The following is a 19,055-nucleotide window of genomic DNA, read 5'->3' on the forward strand; positions in this document are numbered from 1 at the left end:
GCCCAATTCGGCGGCAGGCCACGCTGTCGCACCGCCGGCCAATGGCAGCGGCCCGGCCCGGGCCACGCCCTCCTTTTCGGCGGTGCCACGTGACCGCTGTCCGCCCGGAGGGACGCAGGTTCGGGGGGACGCGGAAAGGGGGGACACGCCCCTTCTTAAAGGGGCCGCGGCCGTGGGGCTGCCGCGGGGGGTCCCGGAGGGGCGGCCCAAGGATCCAGGGCTGGGTGCTGAGCTCTGTGGGTGAGTGGGGGGATATTGGGGTGCGGGGTCAGGGGCCGGGGGGGCACTGGGTGCTGGAGGGGGGGCACTGGGTGCTGGCGGTTCAAGGGTCTGGGGGGGGGGCACAGGGTGGTGGTGGTGGTCTCAGGGTGCTGGGGGGTGGCACCAGGGGTTTTGGGGGTCTCAGGGTGCTGGGGGCTCTGGGGCAGGGCCCGGGGGGTCTCGGTCAGGTGGCTTTGGGGTGCACAGCGCTGGCGGGCCCACGCCACCCCCCCGCGTCCCCCCCAGCCTGGCGATGCTGTCCCAGATCTTCATCCTCTCCTCCAAGGGCGACCGGCTGATCCACAAGGACTGTATCCTCCCCACCCCCCACCCCCCGCTGCGGTCCCCTGACTTGGGGGGGGTCCCCAGGGCCCTCCCCCCCCATGTGTCCCCCCATTCTCCTTAACCCCCCCGCAAGTCCGCGGGGAGACCTGTGGCACCAACACAGACCTCGCCGACACCTTCTACCGCCGGATCACCTCTCTGCCGGGGGACCAAGCCCCCGTTTTCATGGTAAGGGGGGATCTGGGACACGGGGGGCAGGGCGGGGCTCTGTGGGGCTCCCATGGGGGTGACACCTCTGCTGTCCCCCCCCAGGCACACGAGGGATGGCACTTTGTCCACGTGCGGCACGCGGGACTCTACTTCGTGGCCACCACGACACCGGACGCTTCGCCCTTCACCCTGGTGGAGTTCCTCAACAGGTATGGGGGGGACACGCAGGACAACAGGGGGGACACACAGGACAGCTGGGGGGGGTGACGGGGACCCCTGATGACGGCCGTGGGTCCCGCTGCAGGCTGGTGACGCTGCTGCGGGACTTCTGCGGGCCCCTCAGCGAGAAGAACGTTGGCCTCAACTTCGCCCTCATCTACGAGCTGCTGGATGAGATGGTGGTGGGGATATTGTTGGGGGGGACGTGGGGACGTTGGGGGGGGGAGCTGGGGACATTGGGAAGGAGCTGGGGACACATCCGTGGGGGGGTTGGGGACAAATCAGCGGGTGCTGGGGACATTGGGGGGTTGCTGGGGACATCACGGGGGGTGCTGGGGACACCCCACGGGGAGGGGTAAGGACGCCTCAGTGTGTTGAGAACTCCGTGGAGGGAACGGGAGACACCCCGTGGGGGGAGCATTGGGAGCCACCTTATGGGGCTGGGGCCACCCCTTGGGGTGGTGGGGTCCCCCCCCTCAGGGTTGGGGACAGCTCGGGGGGGTGAAAGGGACACACCCCCCCCCAGGACTATGGCTACATCCAGACGACGGCGCCCGAAGTGCTGCGCAACTTCACGCACACGGAACCAGTGGCCACCAAACCTTTCAGCCTCCTCGACCTGGGCTCCATCGGGCTGGTGAGGACGTGGGGGGGGACATCCCGACACCCACGGTGTCCCCAAACTCCCCCGGCTGTCCCCAGACCCCATGTCCCTGCCTCCCCATGTCGTTGCAGTTCGGCGCCGAGACGCAGCAGAGCAGGGTGGCCCCCAGCTCGGCCGCCAGCCGCCCCGTCCTGCCGCCCCATGGGGAGCAGGTAGGACCCCCCCTCCGCGTCCCCGTGTCCTCCCATTGTCCCCCCCCCAGCCTTGACCCCTGCTCTCTGCCCACAGGGCGGCAGGAACGAGGTTTTCCTGGACGTGGTGGAGAGGCTGACGGTTGTCATCGCCGCCAACGTGAGTGGGGGGACCCCCCTCAGCGTGTCCCCAGAGCATTGCCCCATGTTCCCACCATCCCCCAGGCTGCCCCCCCCTCCTCCTCGGGCCCCCCCCTCCATGTTACCCCCAAAATCTCATCCAACACCATTCCCCCCAGGGGACCCCCATGAAGGTGGACGTCCAGGGGGAGATCCGCCTCAAGTGCTACCTGCCCAGCTGTGGGGGTAAGGGGGGCTGGGGATGGGATACGGGGCAGGGGGGCTCATGGACAGCCAGTGCCACCCCCCCCCCACCCCCCCCACCGTGGGGTGACCCCGTACTGTCCTTGTCTGTCCGCCCCCCCAGAGATGCGCATTGGGCTGACGGAGGAGTTCTGCGTGGGCAAGTCAGAGCTGCGGGGTGAGCACCCCCCAAAAACCCACCTCTGCCCCCCCCAAACGCCCAGCAGCCTCCAAAAACCCCCAGCATCCCCTTAAAGCCCCCAGCATCCCCCATAACCCCCAGCACCCCCCAAAAACCCCCAGCACCCCACCAGCCCCTTCTCTGCCCCCCCCAGGCTATGGCACAGCCGTGCGGGTGGACGAATGCGCCTTCCACAGTGCAGTCAAACTGGACGAGTTGGAGAGCGGGAGGGTCCTGAAGGTGACCCCCAGCCAGGGGGAGGTGAGGAACACTGAGGGACACTGGGGATGGGGACGGGGATGGGGGGGGTCCGCAGCAGCCCCCCTGAGCCCCCTTTCCCCCCCCCCAGCTCACGCTGATGCAGTACCAGTTGGCTGATGACATCCCTTCGCCTCTGCCCTTCCGCCTCTTCCCCACCGTGGACCAGGACCCCACTGGGAGGTGAGGGGGGGGACGCCCCCAATTTGATCATCTCGGGGGAAGGTCACCCCCGTTCTGACCATCCCTGGGAGGGGTCCCCCCCAATTCTGACCGTCCCCGTTTCCCTGCAGGCTCCGGCTGTACCTGAAGCTCCGCTGTGACCTTCCCCCCAAGAGGTGGGTGACAGAGGGGGGGGCGCCACAGGGGGGGGACACCAGGGCAGAGCCCATCCCCTGACACGTCCCCCCCCCAAATTCCAGCCAAGCCCTCAACATCCGCCTGCAGCTGCCCGTGCCCAAGGGGGTGAGCAGGTGGGTGCCGCTATTGGGGGGGGGGGGGGTGTCTGGGGGCTCTCCCCTGCCTTGTCACCCCCTCACACCCTCCCTGCATCTGTCCCCCGCCCCGTGTCCCCCCCCCCAAGCCTGTCGCAGGAGCTGAGCAGCCCCGAGCAGACGGCAGAGCTGCAGCCCGGCACCAAGTCCCTGCGCTGGGACATCCCGCGCTGCCAGGGGGGGTCACAGCTCTCCGCGCTCTTCAAGGTGAGGGCTGGGGGGGGGCTGGGGGGGGCGACAAGGGGCTGGAGGATGGGCAGGGACCTGTCATGTCCCCCCCAACCTTGGGGACACCTGGCCCTCTTGGGGGGGGGACCATGGGGCCTGGGGACGGGCAGGGACTCATGTCTCCTTCAAGGGGGGCGACAGGCAGGGGCTTGCATCCTCTTCAGGGTGGGGGGACGACAGGCAGGGACCTGTGTCTCCTTTGGGGGACACAGGCAGGGACCCACATCCCCATTGTGGCAGGGGACACACACACAGACAGGGACCCGCATCCCCTCTGGGGGGGATAGACAGGGACCCACGTCCCTTTCAAGGCGGGGGACAGGCAGGGGGGGCCCGTGTCCCCTTCGGGAGGGGGACATACAGGGACCCCTGTCCCCTCTGGGGGGGGGGACAGGCAGGGACCCGTGTCCCTTTCAAGGGGGGGGAACAGGCAGGGACCTATGTCCCCTTCAAGGAGGGGGGACAAGCAGGGGCCCCTGTCCCCTCTGGGCAGGGGGACAGGCAGGGACCCACATCCTCCTCGTGTATGTGCGTGGGGGACACAGGCAGGGACCCACGTCCCCTCTGGGGGTGGGGGGGCACAGCTGTGGGGCCCGTGGCCAGGCAGGGAGCGGGTGTCCCGTGCTGTCCCTGATATCACCGTGCCGTGTGTCCCCCCCCACTGCAGCTGGAGGTGCCGGGGCTGAGCCGCGCGTCACTGCTGGAGTTGGGTCCGGCCAATTTGGCCTTCGAGCTGCCCACGCACACGTGTTCGGGGCTGCGCATCCGCTTCCTGCGGCTGCGGGGGCCGGCGGGACCCCCCCAGCGCTGGGTGCGCTACCTCACCCACAGTGACTCCTACGTGCTGCGCCTCTGAGCAGGGACAACCCTCCCCCTGGACACCCACCGACCCCCGACAGCAGGGACCCGCACCCCGACACCGACCGTCAACCAAATATTTATTAACTGCCACCATATGTCACGACACCAGATTTGGGCTCAGAACAACAATAAACAGGCAACAAACTGCTCGGCGACACCGGGGTCCCTCGCTCAGATGTCCTGTGGGGGGTGTGTGTGTGTGTCCTGTGAGACACCCCCCAAAGGGGGGAGGGTTCTCCTTTGAAGGGCTCTTGCTTTCCCTGGGGACCCCCCTGTGTCCCCCCCCCCCAGCTCACCTTGATGCCCAGGATGGTGGAGTCGAAGAGGTCCCGGAGGCGGTCCTGGGGGGCCACCAGGGTCTGGGGGGGACGGACAGGTTGGGGCTGGGTGGGGGCACCCCAGGGTGCTGCAGGGTGCTGGGGGGGACCCCTCGGGGTGGGGCGGGTGGTCTCACCCTGTCCTGCTCTGGGCTCTCCTCGCTGCTCTCCTCTTCGATCAACACCTCTTCCTCCTCCTCTTCCTCCTCCACCATCAGGCTGAGCCTGGGGGAGAACAGAGGGAGGGAGATGGATGGAGGACGCCCCCCCCGGTTCCCCCCGTGTGTACCCCACGCCATGTGTCCCCCCAGCCCTCGCTCACCGGTTTGTCATCCTGCTGCGCCAGCGGGACAGGGAGCTGCTGCGGGAGGAGGGGACAGGGAATTAGGGGGAATCAGGGGGGGTCCCTGGGTAGGGGGCACCCGATTTGGGGTGGGGGGGTGGGGTATCGCTCCCCCCCAGCCCAACCACTCACCTCTGCAGGAGGCCGGGGTCGGTGCCGGGGTCCTGCGCCGGTGGCCAGGGGCCACCCCGTAGCACGGTGGAGGTCAAGGCTGGACTGGGCAAACGGCTGCTCGGCCATGGGCTGGAGTCTGGGGGCTCCGGGGGGGCTGCGGGAGGGGGCTGAGCACAGGGACACCCCCCCCACCCCAACCACCACCCGCCATCCCCATACCCGAGCTGTGTCCCCAACCCCACACCCTGTCCGCATCCTTGTCCCCTCCTGAGGACGTTCCAGCTCCGGCAGAGGTGATGGCACCGATGTGACCCCCCCTCACTTCACTACCTCTGAGCCCCCCCACCCCACAGCGACCCTCCCTCTGTACTGGGGGGGCTCCAAACTGGTCCCAGCCTCCGGCCAGGGTGCCCCCCCACCTCTGGCGAGGGAAAGAGCAGGACACCCCCCCCCCCCCCAGCCCTGCACAGCCCATCCCGGGGGTCCCCCGGGGCTTGGTCCCCCCCTCACCGTCCATGCGGGGTCTCTTGGCAGTGGAGGCGGGGGGGGGGTGCAGGCGGGGGGCTGTGCTGCGGCTGCTCACCGAGGCCCCCTCCTCCTGCGGCTGCAGTGAGTTGCGGTAGGTGACCAGGGACGGCCAGGGCGCATCCCGCGGTGCTGTCTTCTCCAGGAAGGCCAGGCTGTTGGACGGGAGGGGGGACACGGTGGGTGACATGGGGGCCCCTGGGACCCCACGAGGACTTTGAGGACCCCACTGGGGACTCCATATGGCCCCGGGGACCCTGGCAGCCCCCCCCCCGACTCACAGCAGGGCCTTGTCAGGGCGCAGCAGCCGCGGAGAGAACTCACTCAACACCTCCAGGAAGGGCAAGTTGAGGGGCGGCAGCCCCGGCCCGAGGCCCGGGGGCTCCTGGAAGGCGAACTGTATCCCCTCCCTGGTCCGCACAGAGGGGTGAGGGGGGAGGCTGAGCCCTGGTCCAGCCCCTCCTGGCTCCCCCCAAACCCCTCGCACTTGTGCATGCTGAGCAGCACCGGGCGGTTGCGGAGCTGGTGGAGGCTGAAGAAGAGGGAGAAACGCCGCGCCAGGTCCCGGATCTCCAAGAAAGCCTCGGATGCCCGAATTTCGGGGCCCTGCTGCAGCAGCAGCTCCGTCATCAGCTGAGCAGGGACAGAGGGTCAGTGCGGGACCCCTTGGAGACCCCCAGACCCACCTGGATGCCCTCCACCCCCCTAGTCTCCCTGCCCTCCCCAAATAGCCTCCCGGACTGCTGGACCTCTCTAGAAACACCTCCCCAAGCCCCATCCACATCTCCCGGAGCCTCCCAGACCTCCCTAGAGCGTGCCGAAGCCCCCTGGAGACCCTCCCGGATTCCCAAAAGACCCTCAGAGCCTCCTGGACAACCCCAGGGACCCTCTAGAGCCCCCCCCAGAACCTCCCCCACAGCCGGCGCCATACCTGCTGCAAGCTGAGCAGCAGGGTGCGAGCCCACTCCTGCCGGTCGATCTGCCGGGTGCAGTTCAGCGTCTCTTTGATGATGTCCCCGTAGTCGCTGTAAAACTGGGGAGGAAGCGACAGGGCCCAATGTCCCCAAGCCGCTGCAGGGCCAGTGGGACAGCCCTCCGGCGCCTTCCCCCCCCACCTTGGCGTAGTGCTTGAAGACATCGGAGGCAGCACTGAGCTCCAGCACGTCGTAGATGATGAGTTTGCAGAAGCCGGCTAAGAGCACCCGGCGCTGGTGCAACTCCTCAATGCGGTTTTCGGTGTCCTCTGCGGAGACAGAAGGGGCCAGTGACGGGGGGACAGGCATCGCAGGGGGGACACCTCTGGGATGCGCGGAGGGGACATACCCATGGCCGAGAGCTCCTCATGGCTGCTGGAGTGGTGGAAGACGTGGTCCATGAGGAAGGCAGCCAACTGGGACTGCAGCCCGGCGTCGGGCAGCAGCACCAGTGGGGCCAGGGCATCCCGTCCGTCCCGCGGCAGCTGGGGCCCCAACACCAGCAGCAGGTCGCTGAGCACCATGAAGGCCTGAGGACACGAGAACAGGCTCAGCGCCAGGTCTGTCCCCCATCCCCTGCATCCCCCAGGTTCCCCAATGTCCCCCTGGCCCCTGCGTACCTGCTGGCGGACACCGGTGTCCATGTCGGACAGGCAGCTCTGGCACAGCGAGCAGAAGGAGGTGACTCTGGTCTTCAGGCTCTGCAGCTGCTCCTGGGCAGGGGGACGCGGTGGCCTTTAGGGACATGGGGGCTGCCCCGAGTTGTCCTGGCGGCCCGTCCCCATGCCACCTACTCACCTGGGGGACATCAGTGCCGGGCAGGCGCGAGAGCTCCCAGAGGATGTGGAAGTGGAGGCAGCTGATGGCAGGGACAAGGACCTGAGGGGAGGCGGATGCAGGCAAAGGATGGTGGCGGTGCTGAGGAGCCCCGTCATGTCCGCACTGTGTCCCCGCTGTGTCCCCAGGGCGGTACCTGTGGGGGCACCTCGCCCGTGTCCACAGCATGCTGCAGGAGCTGGGCACAGGGCTCAAAGAGCTGCCAGGGCGTCAGGTTGTGGGCGCTGTGGGGACAGAGCGGCGTCAGCAGGGCGAGGGTAGATGTGGGGCAGGGGACAGGACACCAGGGGACAGGGACAGCACAGGGGGCAGGGGACCGGACACTGGGGACAGGGACAGGGACAGGGACAGGGACAGCACATGGGGCCAGGAACAGGACACTGGGGGACAGGGACATGGGGAGAACATGGGGCAGGAAACAGAGTGCCAGGGACAAACAGGGCAGAGGAACAGGTGCCATGGGACCAGGTGCCAGGGGAGCAGGACAAGGACACCGGGACACCCCTGGGGATGCGGGCAGAGGAGTGGTGTGGCCCCACGGCTTCTCACTCACTTGAACAGGACGGAGATCCTCTTCAGCGTAGCTGCCATGCTGTACACCTCCTCCTCGTCCAGGGACGAGGCCTGGGCAGGGCCCAGGGTTGGGGACACCCCACGTGGGGTTGGGGACACCCCACGTGGGGCTGGGGACTCACACCAGGCTGGGGACACCCTGCTCCCTGCGGTCCCTTGCTGTCCCCCACACTCCATCGCCTCCCAGACCAGCTCTTCCCCACCGATACCCCATCCCTGCCCAGGCCACTGCTGTCCCTACAGGTCCCTGTCCCTCTCCTGTCCCTAGCCCTGTCCTGGCTCTGGGTTCCCATCCTGGAGTCTGAGTCCCTGCCCTGGGGTGACCTGAGCTTCATCCCAGGTCCACGTCCTGATGTTCAGCTCCTGTTCCCGGTGGTCCCCAGCCCTGGGTCTCTCTCCCATCCCCTCTACCTGCAGCAGCTCAGTGACCTCCTGGTGGAACTTGTCGGCTAGCTGGTCAGCGAGGCGGCTGCGCACCAGGTCGCCGCGGCCATGCAGGGCCAGCTCGGGGTCGCAGAGCACGTGGAGCGCGCGGGACGCCGCCTCCAGCACCGCCTGCCCTGTGTGCTTCTCCACCACCTCCTGCAGCTGCCCCAGCACCAGCTCCAGGTGCTGTGGGGAGAAAAAGGTGGCAGGGGGGGACTGTGGGGGGGAACCGTGGGAGGGACCGGGACATGCCGCCACCCCGGGGAATGAGGGTTATGGGGCTTCCCGTGGGGACCAGGGGACTTGCAGCCTCCCCGCAGGGACGTGCGGACCCCCTGGGGGAGGATGAGGACAGCCCCATGATGGGGGGCAGAGGGTGGGCAGCATCACGACGGGGACAGGGACACGGACACAGAGCATCCCAAAGGGGACACTCCTCGGCATCCCATCCCCCGTAGCCCCGTTTCCCGGGACAGAGCAGCTCTGCCCCAGCCCTGGGGGTTGAATCCTTGCCAGGGAGGGGTGGGGGGGATGACAAGAGGGCAGCACCTTCTCCAGCCGCCCGGTGCGGTAGATGCTGAGGTCGAAGCAGCGCAGCACCTCCAGGAGCGGAGCTGCCTTCTCGGCGTCGGCTGAGAACTGCGGGGGGAGAAATGGGGGGCGGGTGTCCGCACTGAGCCCCCAGTGCCCTGCCGGCGGCCCCATCCCCCTCACCTTGGCCAGCAGCTGGGGCAGGGCTGGGATGAGGCAGTGGGTGAGCCGCGTCCTCTCCTCCACCTGCGCCTTGCGCTCCCGGGCTGAGGGCTGGGGGCAGAGGTGGCAGGGTCAGGGCGACCCCGGGGGGAACCCCGTCCCCTTCTCAGGCCCTCTGTTACCTTCTTGGCCGGCCCGCGGCCCACCGGGGGCTGCCCCTCGGCTGCCCGGACCACGCTGGCTGCCAGGATCTCCACCAGTGCCTTCTCCTGCTGGTCCACCAGGCCTGCTGGGGGAGGGGAACAGAGGGGCTGGGGGGCAGCCTGGCACCCCCTCTGCTGTGCCACAGGGGTCCCAGGGCATCCCCGGGGATCCCAGTGCATCTCAGCAAAACCCAGTACATCCCCCGACCGCCCACCAGTGCCCCAGCAATGGCGCAGCACAACACAGTGGCGTCCCAGCACATCCCCACGTGTTCCAGTGATGCCCCAGTGCCTCCCCGTCACATCCCAGCATCCCCCAGCAACGTCCCAAAATCTCCCAGAGACGTTCCATAGCAACTCCAGTGTCTCCCAGTGATGTCCCAGTACGTCCCCACGCATTGTAGCAGTGCCTCAGTGTCTCCCTGTGATCTCTCAATACATCCTACTGCATCCCAGCATCTCCCAGTGCGTCCCAGTACACCTCAGGGGTGTCCCAATGTAGCCTACTTGGTCCCAGCAATGTCCCAGTGTCTCCCAGTGACACCTCAGCATATCCCAGTGTTTCTCAGTGACTCCTCTGCGATGTCCCAGCACGTTCCAGCATCTCCCAGTAGTGCCATACCCTCAGTGGGCGACTCCTCCAGCAGCAAAGCGCTGATGGTCTCCCAGTCCCTCAGCCGGGGCCCAGCGCAGTCCCACAGGCTGTCCACCAAGTAGACAGCGTGCTCGTGGAGCTGGGGACGGGGAACAGAGGACTGTCATGGCATGCCGGGTCCCCCCCAGCCCTCCAGGGCCCCCCTGCGGCCGCTCTCACCTCGCTCTCGATGAAGAAGGCCAGAAGCAGCCGGAAGAAGGTCCTGTTGTCCCCATCGCAAGACAGCTCTCGCTGGGGGTCCAGCAGCCTGGGGACAGGCACACAAGGTCACAGGGGGGTCCCGTGTGCCCACGCTGGGCACGAGGTGGGCAGAGCCCCAGGGGGACACAAGGGTCCCAAGTACCTGAGCAGGATGTACAGGGGACAGCGCCCCAAGGGACAGGGACACGGGGGTCCCACGTACCCCCTCCTCTGGGGACAGAGCTGGGGGACATGCAGGGACCAAAAACCCAAGGGACAGAGCTGGGGGTCCCACATTCCCCTTGCTCTGGGGCCAGACCCATGGGGGACACAGACACAGGGGTCACAAGTACCTGAGCAGGACATACAGGGGACAGCGCCCCAAAGGACAGGGACATGGGGGTCCCACTTACCCCCTCCTCCGGGGCCAGAACCCCAAGGGACAGAGACACCCCCGGCCCCTGCCCTGGGGCGGCACCCAATCCCCGAGGGACAGGGAGGACCCGCTCTGACGCCACACACAGCTGCCGCCGCCCCAGATGTGCGGGGGACGGGGACGGGACAAGCACAAACACCACCGCTGCCAAGAGCCGCCAAGGCCTGCGCTGAGATAAACACGGCGCCCGCTCTGCACCGAGGCCGGTGCAAGAGTACGAGCGTGCGAGCCAGACGGGCGGTCACAGCTCTGAGCAGCTGACACAGCATGTGCTGGACTCGTGCTTGCCCTGCAGCAAGCCCAGACCCTGCTCCCATTAAGGACGGCGCTAAAGAGCCTGAGACGAAGGCAGCCCCGTCTGCCGGCTGCCTGCCAGATGCTCCTGCCAGATGCTCCCCATGGCGGAGCAGGGAGGAAATTGAGCCTGAGTCAGGGTTTGGCAGGCAGAAAATATTTGGCTTTTTATGGGGGTTGCGGCCGGGTGATGGCAGCTCTGCTGCCGGGAAGGGGTGGGCTGGGGACTGGCTGCTGGAGTGGGACCGGCCGTGCCGGGCACCGGCCCTCGCTCACCTGCGATAGAGGAAAACCCCGGCAGCAGCAGCCAGCGGCCGGCTGGATACGTAGACCATGGGGTAGACACTCTGGCAGTCCTCCTCTGTCAGTGCCTCCTCCATGTTCCTGCGCGTGAGGAACAGTGAGGGTTCCCACTCCTCCCATCCCTCTTCTCGCCACGAGGCTGTGTCCCCAGGGCCCTGCATTCACGGCAGGACCCCGTCCCCCCACTGCCCTCCATCATCTGTCCCCACTCTCACGTGAGGAGCCTCCGCCCCCACATCCCCCCCGTCCCTGTCCTCACTCCAGCATCAGCGTCAGCAGCTTCACCACCTCCACGGCCACCTCGGGCTCCTTGTCGAGGACCATGGACACCATGCGGGTCTGGCGAGGGGGATGCAGTCGGTGACACCCTGCGGGGACCTGAGGGACCCCCGCGGGCCCCTTGCTCACCTTGAAGCGGCTGGTGAAGAGCTCCATATGGGTGGCCGTGTCCCGGCGGCAATACAGCCCTTGCAGCACCTTCACGCACCGCAGCCGCACCTCCCCTTGCTGTGGGGACAGGGACCGTCAGCGGGACCCCCCTGGCCCAGCCCTGTGGCCCCTGTCCTCCATCCCTGGCCCACCTTGTCGTGCAGGGTCCAGCCAATGTACTTGAGGTAGCCGTCAGTGAGGAAAGAGGCCGTGTAGCTCCTCATCCACATCCCCAGCTCCTCCATGCAGATGGCCCTGATCTCGGGCACCACATCTCTGCCGTATGCGGCACCGCCAGGGCTCACACCACCGTCCCCAGCGGTACTATGTCCCCATCCCCACGCTCCCGGCCCCGCCAAGCCATGCTCTGTGCCCCTTTTCCCCAGGCATGAACAACCTGAAGAACCGCTGAGCTGGCCCTGACCTGTAGCGGTGCACGAAGACGCCCTTGAAGATGGCATTCATCATGTTCTCAATCTCCTCCTGCTGCTCCCGGAGCTGGGGGGACACAGCGGGGCTCAGACGGGGCTCGGTCCCTGCCGCCACTGCCATCCCGCCACTGCCGCCACCACTCACTTCCCGGCGCTTCTCCAGCAGCGCCTCCAGCTTGTTGGTGGCTCGGCGGCCGGGCTCCTTGCTCCGCTCGGCCTCATACTGCCGCTGGTTGTTCTCCTGGTGCAGGCTCACACCCAGCGCCACATTCACCAGCGCTGTCATCAGCTTCATGGCTGGAAAGCAGGGCGGTGGGAGCGGGGACCCCCCCCGGGGGAGACCACTGGGAGCCCCCCCAGGGAGCTGCCTACCTGCCGGGGAGCTGCCTACCTGCCAGGGTGCTGGTGTGGCGGAAAGCCCGCACCTGGGAGTCGGAGAGGCCGGTGAGGAGGGAGATGAGGGTGTCCATCAGGAACCCATCATAGACAATGGTGTACTGGCACTGCCGCACCACCGCTGCCACCAGCTCGCAGAAGCCAGCTCGGAAGCGGCGCCAGGGCTGGGTGCTCAGCGAGAGCGGGTACTCGGCCGAATCCTGCAGGGGAGGTGGGGTGAGCTGGGGCCCCTGCCTGCCCCGCTGCCGCCCCCCTCCTCCCCAAGCCCAGCCAGCACCTCCTCGAACTTTTCCGTCAGCTGCCGGATGATCTCCGAGTTCTGCAGGTTCCTGAACATCTCCAGGGTCACCACGCCTGCTGAGGGAGGGGGCACTGGTGAGACGGGGGTCCCCAGGCTTGGAGGGGGGGAGAAGACCCCACCAGCAGCACAGAAGGGACAGAACACCCAGTGGGGAATCCCCACCTCTGCAGCCGCAGGAGCAGATGATAAAGTTGGCGAGCTCCAGGAACCCCATCTCCTGGTCCTGCTTGTAGGTCTCCAGCCACTCGTCCACCACTGTCTGCGGGCACAGGACAGCCGCCATCACACAGCAGCCAGCTGAGGACACCCAAGGGATGGGATGCCACCCAGAGGGACCCGGACAAGCTCGAGAATTGGTGCTGGGTTGTGGCTGCCCCATCCCTGGAGGTGTTCAAGGCCATGTTGCATGGGGCTTTGAGGAACCTGGTCTAGTGGGAAGTGTCCCTGCCCTCGGCAGGGGGGTCGGACTGGATGGTCTTTAAGGTTCCTTCCCACCCAAACCATCTGATGAGTCCCCCACTCCAGAGGCGTGTGCCCCCCACCCCCCTGCGAGCTGGCTGCCCCCCCAGGGACACTGCAGGAGGGGGACTTACCTCTACGGCGATCTTGGCCGACCTGACAGCCTCAAAGAGGGTGTTTTGCTCCGGGTTGCTCCGGGCCGGGCTGCTCCCATCCCCGCTGGGTTCCCTCCTCCGGGGACGCTTCGAGACCTGGCGGGAGGGGACATGGCAGAGGTTCGGAGCCACCCCAGGATGGGGGACACGGATGAAGGGGGTGGGAGTGAAGAGGACATACGGGGCCGTGGCTCCGCAGCCGGTGGGGTCCCCGCTTGCTGCGCGGCCGCAGCGTGTCCTCGAAGTCGCTGCCAGAGTCATCGCTGCTGAGGTCCCTGTGGGGACAGCAGGGCGGTGAGTCACAGCTGGTGGCGGCTGGTGGGGGGCCTCACCTCCCCAGCCCCCCCCACTCACAGGCTGTTGGAGGCTGGTGGCGATGGCGGGGGGGTGCTCTGCTCATCAGCCGCCCCCGGTGCAGGGCTGGAGCCGGTGCCCAGTCCCACGGAGGAGCCGGAGCTGGAGGAGGCACCCGGGACGCGAGGGGAGCGCCGAGGAGGGGACATGGTGACGGCAGGATGCCCTGGGGGACGGGGAGGAGGGGGGCACGGTGGGCTTGGGGGGTCCCCCATCCACCCTGACACCCCAGGGTCGGGGAGGGGGGGGCCACGTACCCACGGGGACACCCCCTGCCCGGGGCCACCGCAGAGGGGACGATGTCCCCAGGCCCGTCCCAGGGGAAGGCCTCAACGCCCCCTGGGGTGCACTGGGGGGGGGGTGAGACCCCCCCAAATCACAGTGGTGGGGGGGTGAGGCCCTTCTGATGCCCCCCCCCCCCCCCCGAGGTCACGTGTCCCCCATCCCCGTCCTGCCTCGCCTCGCGCTGCCCGAATGACCACGACCACCTCGATGACAGCGATGTCAGGCCCAGCACGTGCGGGGCAGGCCGCCCCGGCGGAGCACGCACTGCGCAGGCGCGGGCAGAGCGGGTGGCCCCGCCTCCCGCTGGCACGTGCCCGGGGGGCGTGGCCTCGGGCGGCCCCATCGCCCACGTGGGCGGGGTGGGCCGGGGGTCCCTTTAGCCCCCTGTAGCCGGGGGGTCTCTATAACGCCGCATACCCAGGGACCTTCCTATGTCCTGGGGACCCCCCTACAGCCTTGCGGGGCACTGGGGTCCCATAGAGCCCAGGCTCCCCTATGACAGCCTATAGGTCCCTGTATTTTGGGGATCCCCTATAGGCCCTATGGCCACTTAATGCTGCAGCCCCATCTGGTCCTGCTTGGACTTGGTGTCTCCTAGATCCTGGGGGTCCCCCATAGCCCCCTATGGCCTGTGGGTCCCCCATAGCCCCCTATAGCCTGGGGGTCCCCATGGTGCCCTGTAGACTGGGGATCTCCCATAGCCCCCTATGGCCTGGGGGTCCCTCGTAGCCCCCTATAGCCCCATAGTGCCTGGGGGTACACATAGTTTCCCCCAGTCTCCCCCAGCTCCCCGCGCCGTGCTCAGGGAGAGGTCCCCGGTGTCCCCGGGACTCTGTCCCGCTATGGGGCCGGAGGGGGGTGGGTGGCTGGCCCATCCCGGTGCCACTCCCGGTGCTGGTTCCTCCAGCCGCCTCCGGGCGGGGGCGCGGGGGCCGTCCACGGTACCGGGGGCCGTCCCGGCGGGGCGGGGCGGGACAGCGGGAGACAAAGGAGAAAACTTCGCGGAGAACGAGAGAACGGCCGGGACACCGGGAGCCGCCGGGACACCGGGCCTCTCCCGGGACACCCCCCCCCCCTCCCCGGGACTCCGGGAGCCGCCGGGAAACCGCCAACCCCCCTCCCCCGGGACACCGGCCCGGCGTACGAGACCACCCCCCACCCCGGGCATCGGCTCGCCCCAACAGCGGGACCGGCGCAGCCGGACACCCCCTCCCGGGACACCGGGGCGGCCGGAACCCCCCGCCCCGTGCCGAGCCCCTGACCCCCTCCCGGAGCGCGGCGGGGCTGAGCGAGCGGCCCCGCGTCTGCGGTGAGGGGGGGGGGGGGGGGGGGGGGGCGACACCGGGACCGGGGGGGGGGACACAGCGTGGGGCACGGAGGGTCGGGGGACACCGCCGGACGGGGAGGGAGCCGGGGGGCTGGGGTGGGTGGGCACACGCGAGGGACGAGGGACACGGAGGGGACACGGGGCACGTTGGGGGGCACAGAACTTTACGGGGGAGCCCCCGGAGGGGCGGTCAGCGTGTGGGAAGTCGCGGGGTCTGGGGGACAGTGGGACGAGGGGAGGCCACGGAGGGGATGGAGACGGCACTCGGGGGGCACGTGGCTGTGGGGGACACGGGGAGGGGGGCTGTAAGGGTGCGGGGGGGAACGACACAGGGACTCAGGGCTTAGGTGACACTGGGGACGGGGAGGGGGGGTCAGGGAGGACCCGGGCGACAAGGAGGGGAGACAGGGGAGATACAGGTCTGGGGGGCAACCTGGGGGGGCAGAGGGGGGACGACACAGCGTTTGGGGCCACAAGGGACCCGCAGCAAAGCGGGGGATGGAAGGACAGGAGGGATGTTGGGATGGGGACATGGGGACAGGAGCGTCCAGGGGAGGGACGGGACGGGGGAGGGACGTGGCAGCTCAGGGACAGGGGGATCCTAGAAGGGACAAGGGGGATGGGGGGGGGGGGGGGGGGGGGCAGAGGGATGGGGAGAGTTGGGAGTTAGGGGGGATCCTGGCGTAGTACATGGTGGGGTGGGGGTGTCCTGGGGGACAGGGAGGGAGGGATGTGGGTGGCAGTGGCCTGTCCCCATCCCTGTCCCCTTCCCGTAACAGCCCCCACTGCCCCCAGGTGGGGCCGGGCTGGCGGGACCCCAACACCCCTGCAGACCACCCCCCCACCCCCCCCAGCACTGCGACGTGGCTCCAGCAGGATGCAGCTGGCTTTGGGGGGAGCACGGGGACCCCAATGTGACAGCCCCCCACCCCGTGTCCCGCAGGGAGGTTGACGCTGGGGTCCTCTGAGCCGCCGGAGGATGAAACTGCCACCCGCCTGCTGCCGCCTCCAGACACTGGGGGCTGCCCTGGGGGTCTGCGTCACCATCGGCTTCACGCTGCAGCTCCTGGGGGGGCCCTTCCAGCGCAGGTGAGACCCCCCCTTCAGCTCAACACACCCCCAAAATCCCCTGGGGACATCCCCTGTGTCCCTCACCCCCCAGGTGTCCCCCAGACAGATGGGATGGGGATCCCAGGGATGGGTCCCTTGTCCCCTTGGACAGCCAGGGACAGGCAGGACAGGGGTCCCCAAACCCTCAGCTGTCCCCCAGATGGATGGGATGGGGGTCCCCAACCCCCTGGGGGTCCCTTGTCCCCTTGGATGACTGGGGCCGGGCAGGACAGGGGCCCCTGACCCCTCGATGTCACCAGGGCCCTCACGGCCCCTGCAGGCCACCCACCGCTGTCCTGCCAGCCCCGCACCCACCTGGTTTTCCTGAAGACCCACAAGACAGGGGGCAGCAGCGTGGTGAACCTGCTGCACCGCTTCGGGGAGACGCGGGGGCTGCGCTTCGCCCTGCCCCACCGCTACCAGTTCGGATACCCCGGAACTTTCCGGGCCGAGCGGGTCAAGGGCTACCGCCCGGGGGGGCCTCCCTTCGACATCATCTGCCACCACATGCGCTTCAACCTCACCGAGGTACGGGGGGCAGAGACGGGGGGGGACACAGGGGATGGCAGGGACATGGCGAGACGGGGGGACGTGGGGGAGTAGGGCTGGGTTGGGGGGTCTTGGGTGGACGGGGGGGATAAGGGATGGGGGGGTTGGGGGATGTGGGATGGTGGGGACAGGGGATGGCGGGGATGGGGCACGTGGGATGAAGTTGGGGCGGTCAGGTCTGGGGTTTGGGGCACCTGGGGGAGATGGAGGACGTCAGGGGGAGATTTGGGGTGAGAAGCTATGTCTGGTGGAGCTTGGGGGACACACACGCACGAGAGGTCTGGAGGAGATGGTGGCCATCATGTCGGGGGGGGGGGGGGGGGGGGGCAACAGGATGCCGGGGCGGGATGTGGGGGGACACCCCGGGGAGTTGGGGGGGACGATGTGGGGGGGTGCTGAGCCGCCATCATCTCCCCCCAGGTGCAGAAGGTGATGCCCAACGACAGCTTCTACTTCTCCATCGTGCGCGACCCAGCCACGCTGGGCGAGTCGGCCTTCGCCTACTACCGGTCCGTGGCCCCGGCTTTCCGGCGAGCCCCATCGCTGGCTGCCTTCTTGGCGTCCCCGGGCCGCTTCTATGAGCCCGGGGCTCGGGGCAACCATTACGCCCGCAACCTGCAGTGGTTTGACTTCGGGCTGCCGCCGGTGGCGGCGGCCAGTGGGGACGGGAAGGAGGTGGCAGCAGCGCTGGCGGGGCTGGAGCGGGTCTTTGCCTTGGTGCTGCTGGCCGAGCACTTCGACGAGTCGCTGGTGCTTCTGCGGGAGGCCTTGTGCTGGCCCGAGGAGGCCATGGCCGCCTTTGCCCACAACGGCCGCCCAACCGGCGAGGGTCCCCGTGTCTCGCCCGCCCAGGCCGCCCGCCTGCGGGCTTGGAACAGCCTTGACTGGGCCCTCTATGCCCACCTCAACCACTCCTTCTGGCGCCGGGCTGAGGCCTTCGGGGCCGCCCGCCTGCGCCGGGAGGTGGCCCGCCTGCGCCAGCACCGTGACGCCTTGGCCCGGCGCTGCCTGCGGGGTGGAGGACCCCTGCCTGCCCGTGCCATCGCCGACAGCCGCCTCCGGCCCTTCCAGCCCCCCGGCCGGACGCAGATCCTGGGGTACGCCCTACAGGCCGGGCTACCCCCTGCCGAACGGGAGCACTGCGCCCGCCTGGCCACCCCCGAGCTGCAGTACAAGGACATCCTCGACCGGCGGCAGTTCGGGGGGGGTAATGCCTCTGTCCCCCCTGGCGGGTAGCAGGGGTGGCAGACAGGAGCCCAACAGCAGCTGTGCCTCGGTTTGTCTGGGCCAGGTGATGGCCCCCCCCCCCAACCCTGACGGGAATCGGTGTTCCCCCATGGAACCACTTTGTGCCTCAGTTTACCTGCTGTGGGCCATGCTATCCCCCCGCTGCAGTCTAATAGGGATCAGGGTCCCCCCATGGTACAGCTCCATGCCTCAGTTTACCTGGGCCGGGTAATGGACCCACATCCTGAGGGGATCAGCCCCCCCCCCCCATGGTACAGCTCCGTGACTCAGTTTACCTGGGCCAGGTAATGGGCCCACACCCTGAGGGCATCAGCTTCCCCCCCATGGTACTGCTCTGTGCCTCAGTTTACCTGGACTGGGTAATGGCCACCCACCCCAAGGGGATAAGCCTCCTGCCCTTCCCCATGGTACAGCTCCGTGCCTTAGTTTATCAGGACTGCGTAATGGCCGCCTACCCTGCTGTGGATCAGGTTGCCCCCCCCACCCCCAGTACAACTCCGTGCCTCAGTTTACTGGGGCTGGGCAATGGGCCCCTGCCCTGCTGGGGACCAGGCCCCGCCCCACTGGGACCAGGCCCCGCCCGTGTGCACACGAAGGCCTTCCACGCCCTGGGGGCGGGGCTGTCGCAGGCCCCGCCTTCATCCAGGCTCGCTTTGTGGTAACTATGGCAATAAAGACTGGAATCGGGCTGCTGGTTGGGTGTTGCTGCTGCCAGTTACTCGGCGGGGATGTCCCGCCCGCAGGGGCGGGGCGGGGCGGGGCGGGGATCGCGAGGAGCGGCATCGATGCACTCGGCTGTTCGACTCGGCCCCAGCGCTCGGAGCTCGGCCCCGCGCCCTGCGCACGCCTCTCCCCGTCGCGCCCGGTGATTCCGGTAGCGCCGCGCGGTGCCGGACCCGGCCCGGCCCCGCTCCCGGGAGCCCACAGCCCCACCCCTCCCCCCGGCCCGGCCACGCTCCCGCTCCCGGGACCTCCCGCCCCCG

At 68.5% G+C, this 19,055-nt stretch overlaps 3 protein-coding genes across 5 annotated transcripts; 2 read left to right on the plus strand and 1 right to left on the minus strand.

Moving 5' to 3' along the window:
* The first annotated feature begins 109 nt into the window (after window positions 1–109).
* LOC309685147 (AP-4 complex subunit mu-1-like) lies at window positions 110–4,322 on the plus strand. 3 transcript variants are annotated; one of them, XM_082500955.1, is made up of 16 exons: window positions 110–240; window positions 508–572; window positions 680–774; window positions 859–965; window positions 1,061–1,157; window positions 1,502–1,612; window positions 1,711–1,791; window positions 1,868–1,930; window positions 2,070–2,136; window positions 2,258–2,311; window positions 2,469–2,575; window positions 2,664–2,755; window positions 2,866–2,910; window positions 2,995–3,045; window positions 3,156–3,273; window positions 3,962–4,322. In XM_082500955.1, exons 2-16 carry the CDS (start codon window positions 515–517, stop codon window positions 4,148–4,150), a joined length of 1,335 nt encoding a protein of 444 aa, XP_082357081.1. In that variant the 5' UTR covers window positions 110–240; window positions 508–514; the 3' UTR covers window positions 4,151–4,322. The 3 variants fall into 3 exon arrangements, with proteins under 3 accessions (XP_082357081.1, XP_082357083.1, XP_082357082.1); XM_082500957.1 differs by having other exon boundaries at window positions 4,126–4,318; XM_082500956.1 differs by having other exon boundaries at window positions 208–240; window positions 548–572.
* On the minus strand, window positions 4,216–13,702 carry STAG3 (STAG3 cohesin complex component; the record flags this gene model as incomplete). The annotated part of the gene is made up of 33 exons (XM_082500954.1): window positions 4,216–4,335; window positions 4,452–4,514; window positions 4,610–4,697; window positions 4,795–4,833; window positions 4,948–5,083; window positions 5,440–5,609; window positions 5,736–5,864; window positions 5,942–6,087; window positions 6,386–6,487; window positions 6,570–6,697; window positions 6,778–6,958; window positions 7,049–7,141; window positions 7,227–7,307; window positions 7,402–7,489; window positions 7,819–7,901; window positions 8,250–8,450; window positions 8,814–8,903; window positions 8,979–9,068; window positions 9,140–9,243; window positions 9,783–9,894; window positions 9,975–10,062; window positions 11,002–11,109; window positions 11,288–11,367; window positions 11,437–11,535; window positions 11,610–11,733; window positions 11,882–11,955; window positions 12,034–12,185; window positions 12,280–12,484; window positions 12,562–12,638; window positions 12,748–12,844; window positions 13,179–13,295; window positions 13,381–13,474; window positions 13,554–13,702. 33 exons carry the CDS (start codon window positions 13,700–13,702, stop codon window positions 4,327–4,329), a joined length of 3,597 nt encoding a protein of 1,198 aa, XP_082357080.1. The 3' UTR covers window positions 4,216–4,326.
* A 1,165-nt stretch (window positions 13,703–14,867) lies between these two features.
* On the plus strand, window positions 14,868–18,284 carry LOC309685142 (galactose-3-O-sulfotransferase 4-like). Its single transcript, XM_082500948.1, has 4 exons — window positions 14,868–15,147; window positions 16,109–16,254; window positions 16,536–16,803; window positions 17,245–18,284. Exons 2-4 carry the CDS (start codon window positions 16,145–16,147, stop codon window positions 18,058–18,060), a joined length of 1,194 nt encoding a protein of 397 aa, XP_082357074.1. The 5' UTR covers window positions 14,868–15,147; window positions 16,109–16,144; the 3' UTR covers window positions 18,061–18,284.
* Window positions 18,285–19,055: the final 771 nt, after the last annotated feature.

Source organism: Vanellus vanellus (genome assembly GCF_965231255.1).
Source record: "Vanellus vanellus genome assembly, contig: HAP1_SCAFFOLD_730, whole genome shotgun sequence".
In the NCBI taxonomy this organism is placed as follows: domain Eukaryota; kingdom Metazoa; phylum Chordata; class Aves; order Charadriiformes; family Charadriidae; genus Vanellus; species Vanellus vanellus.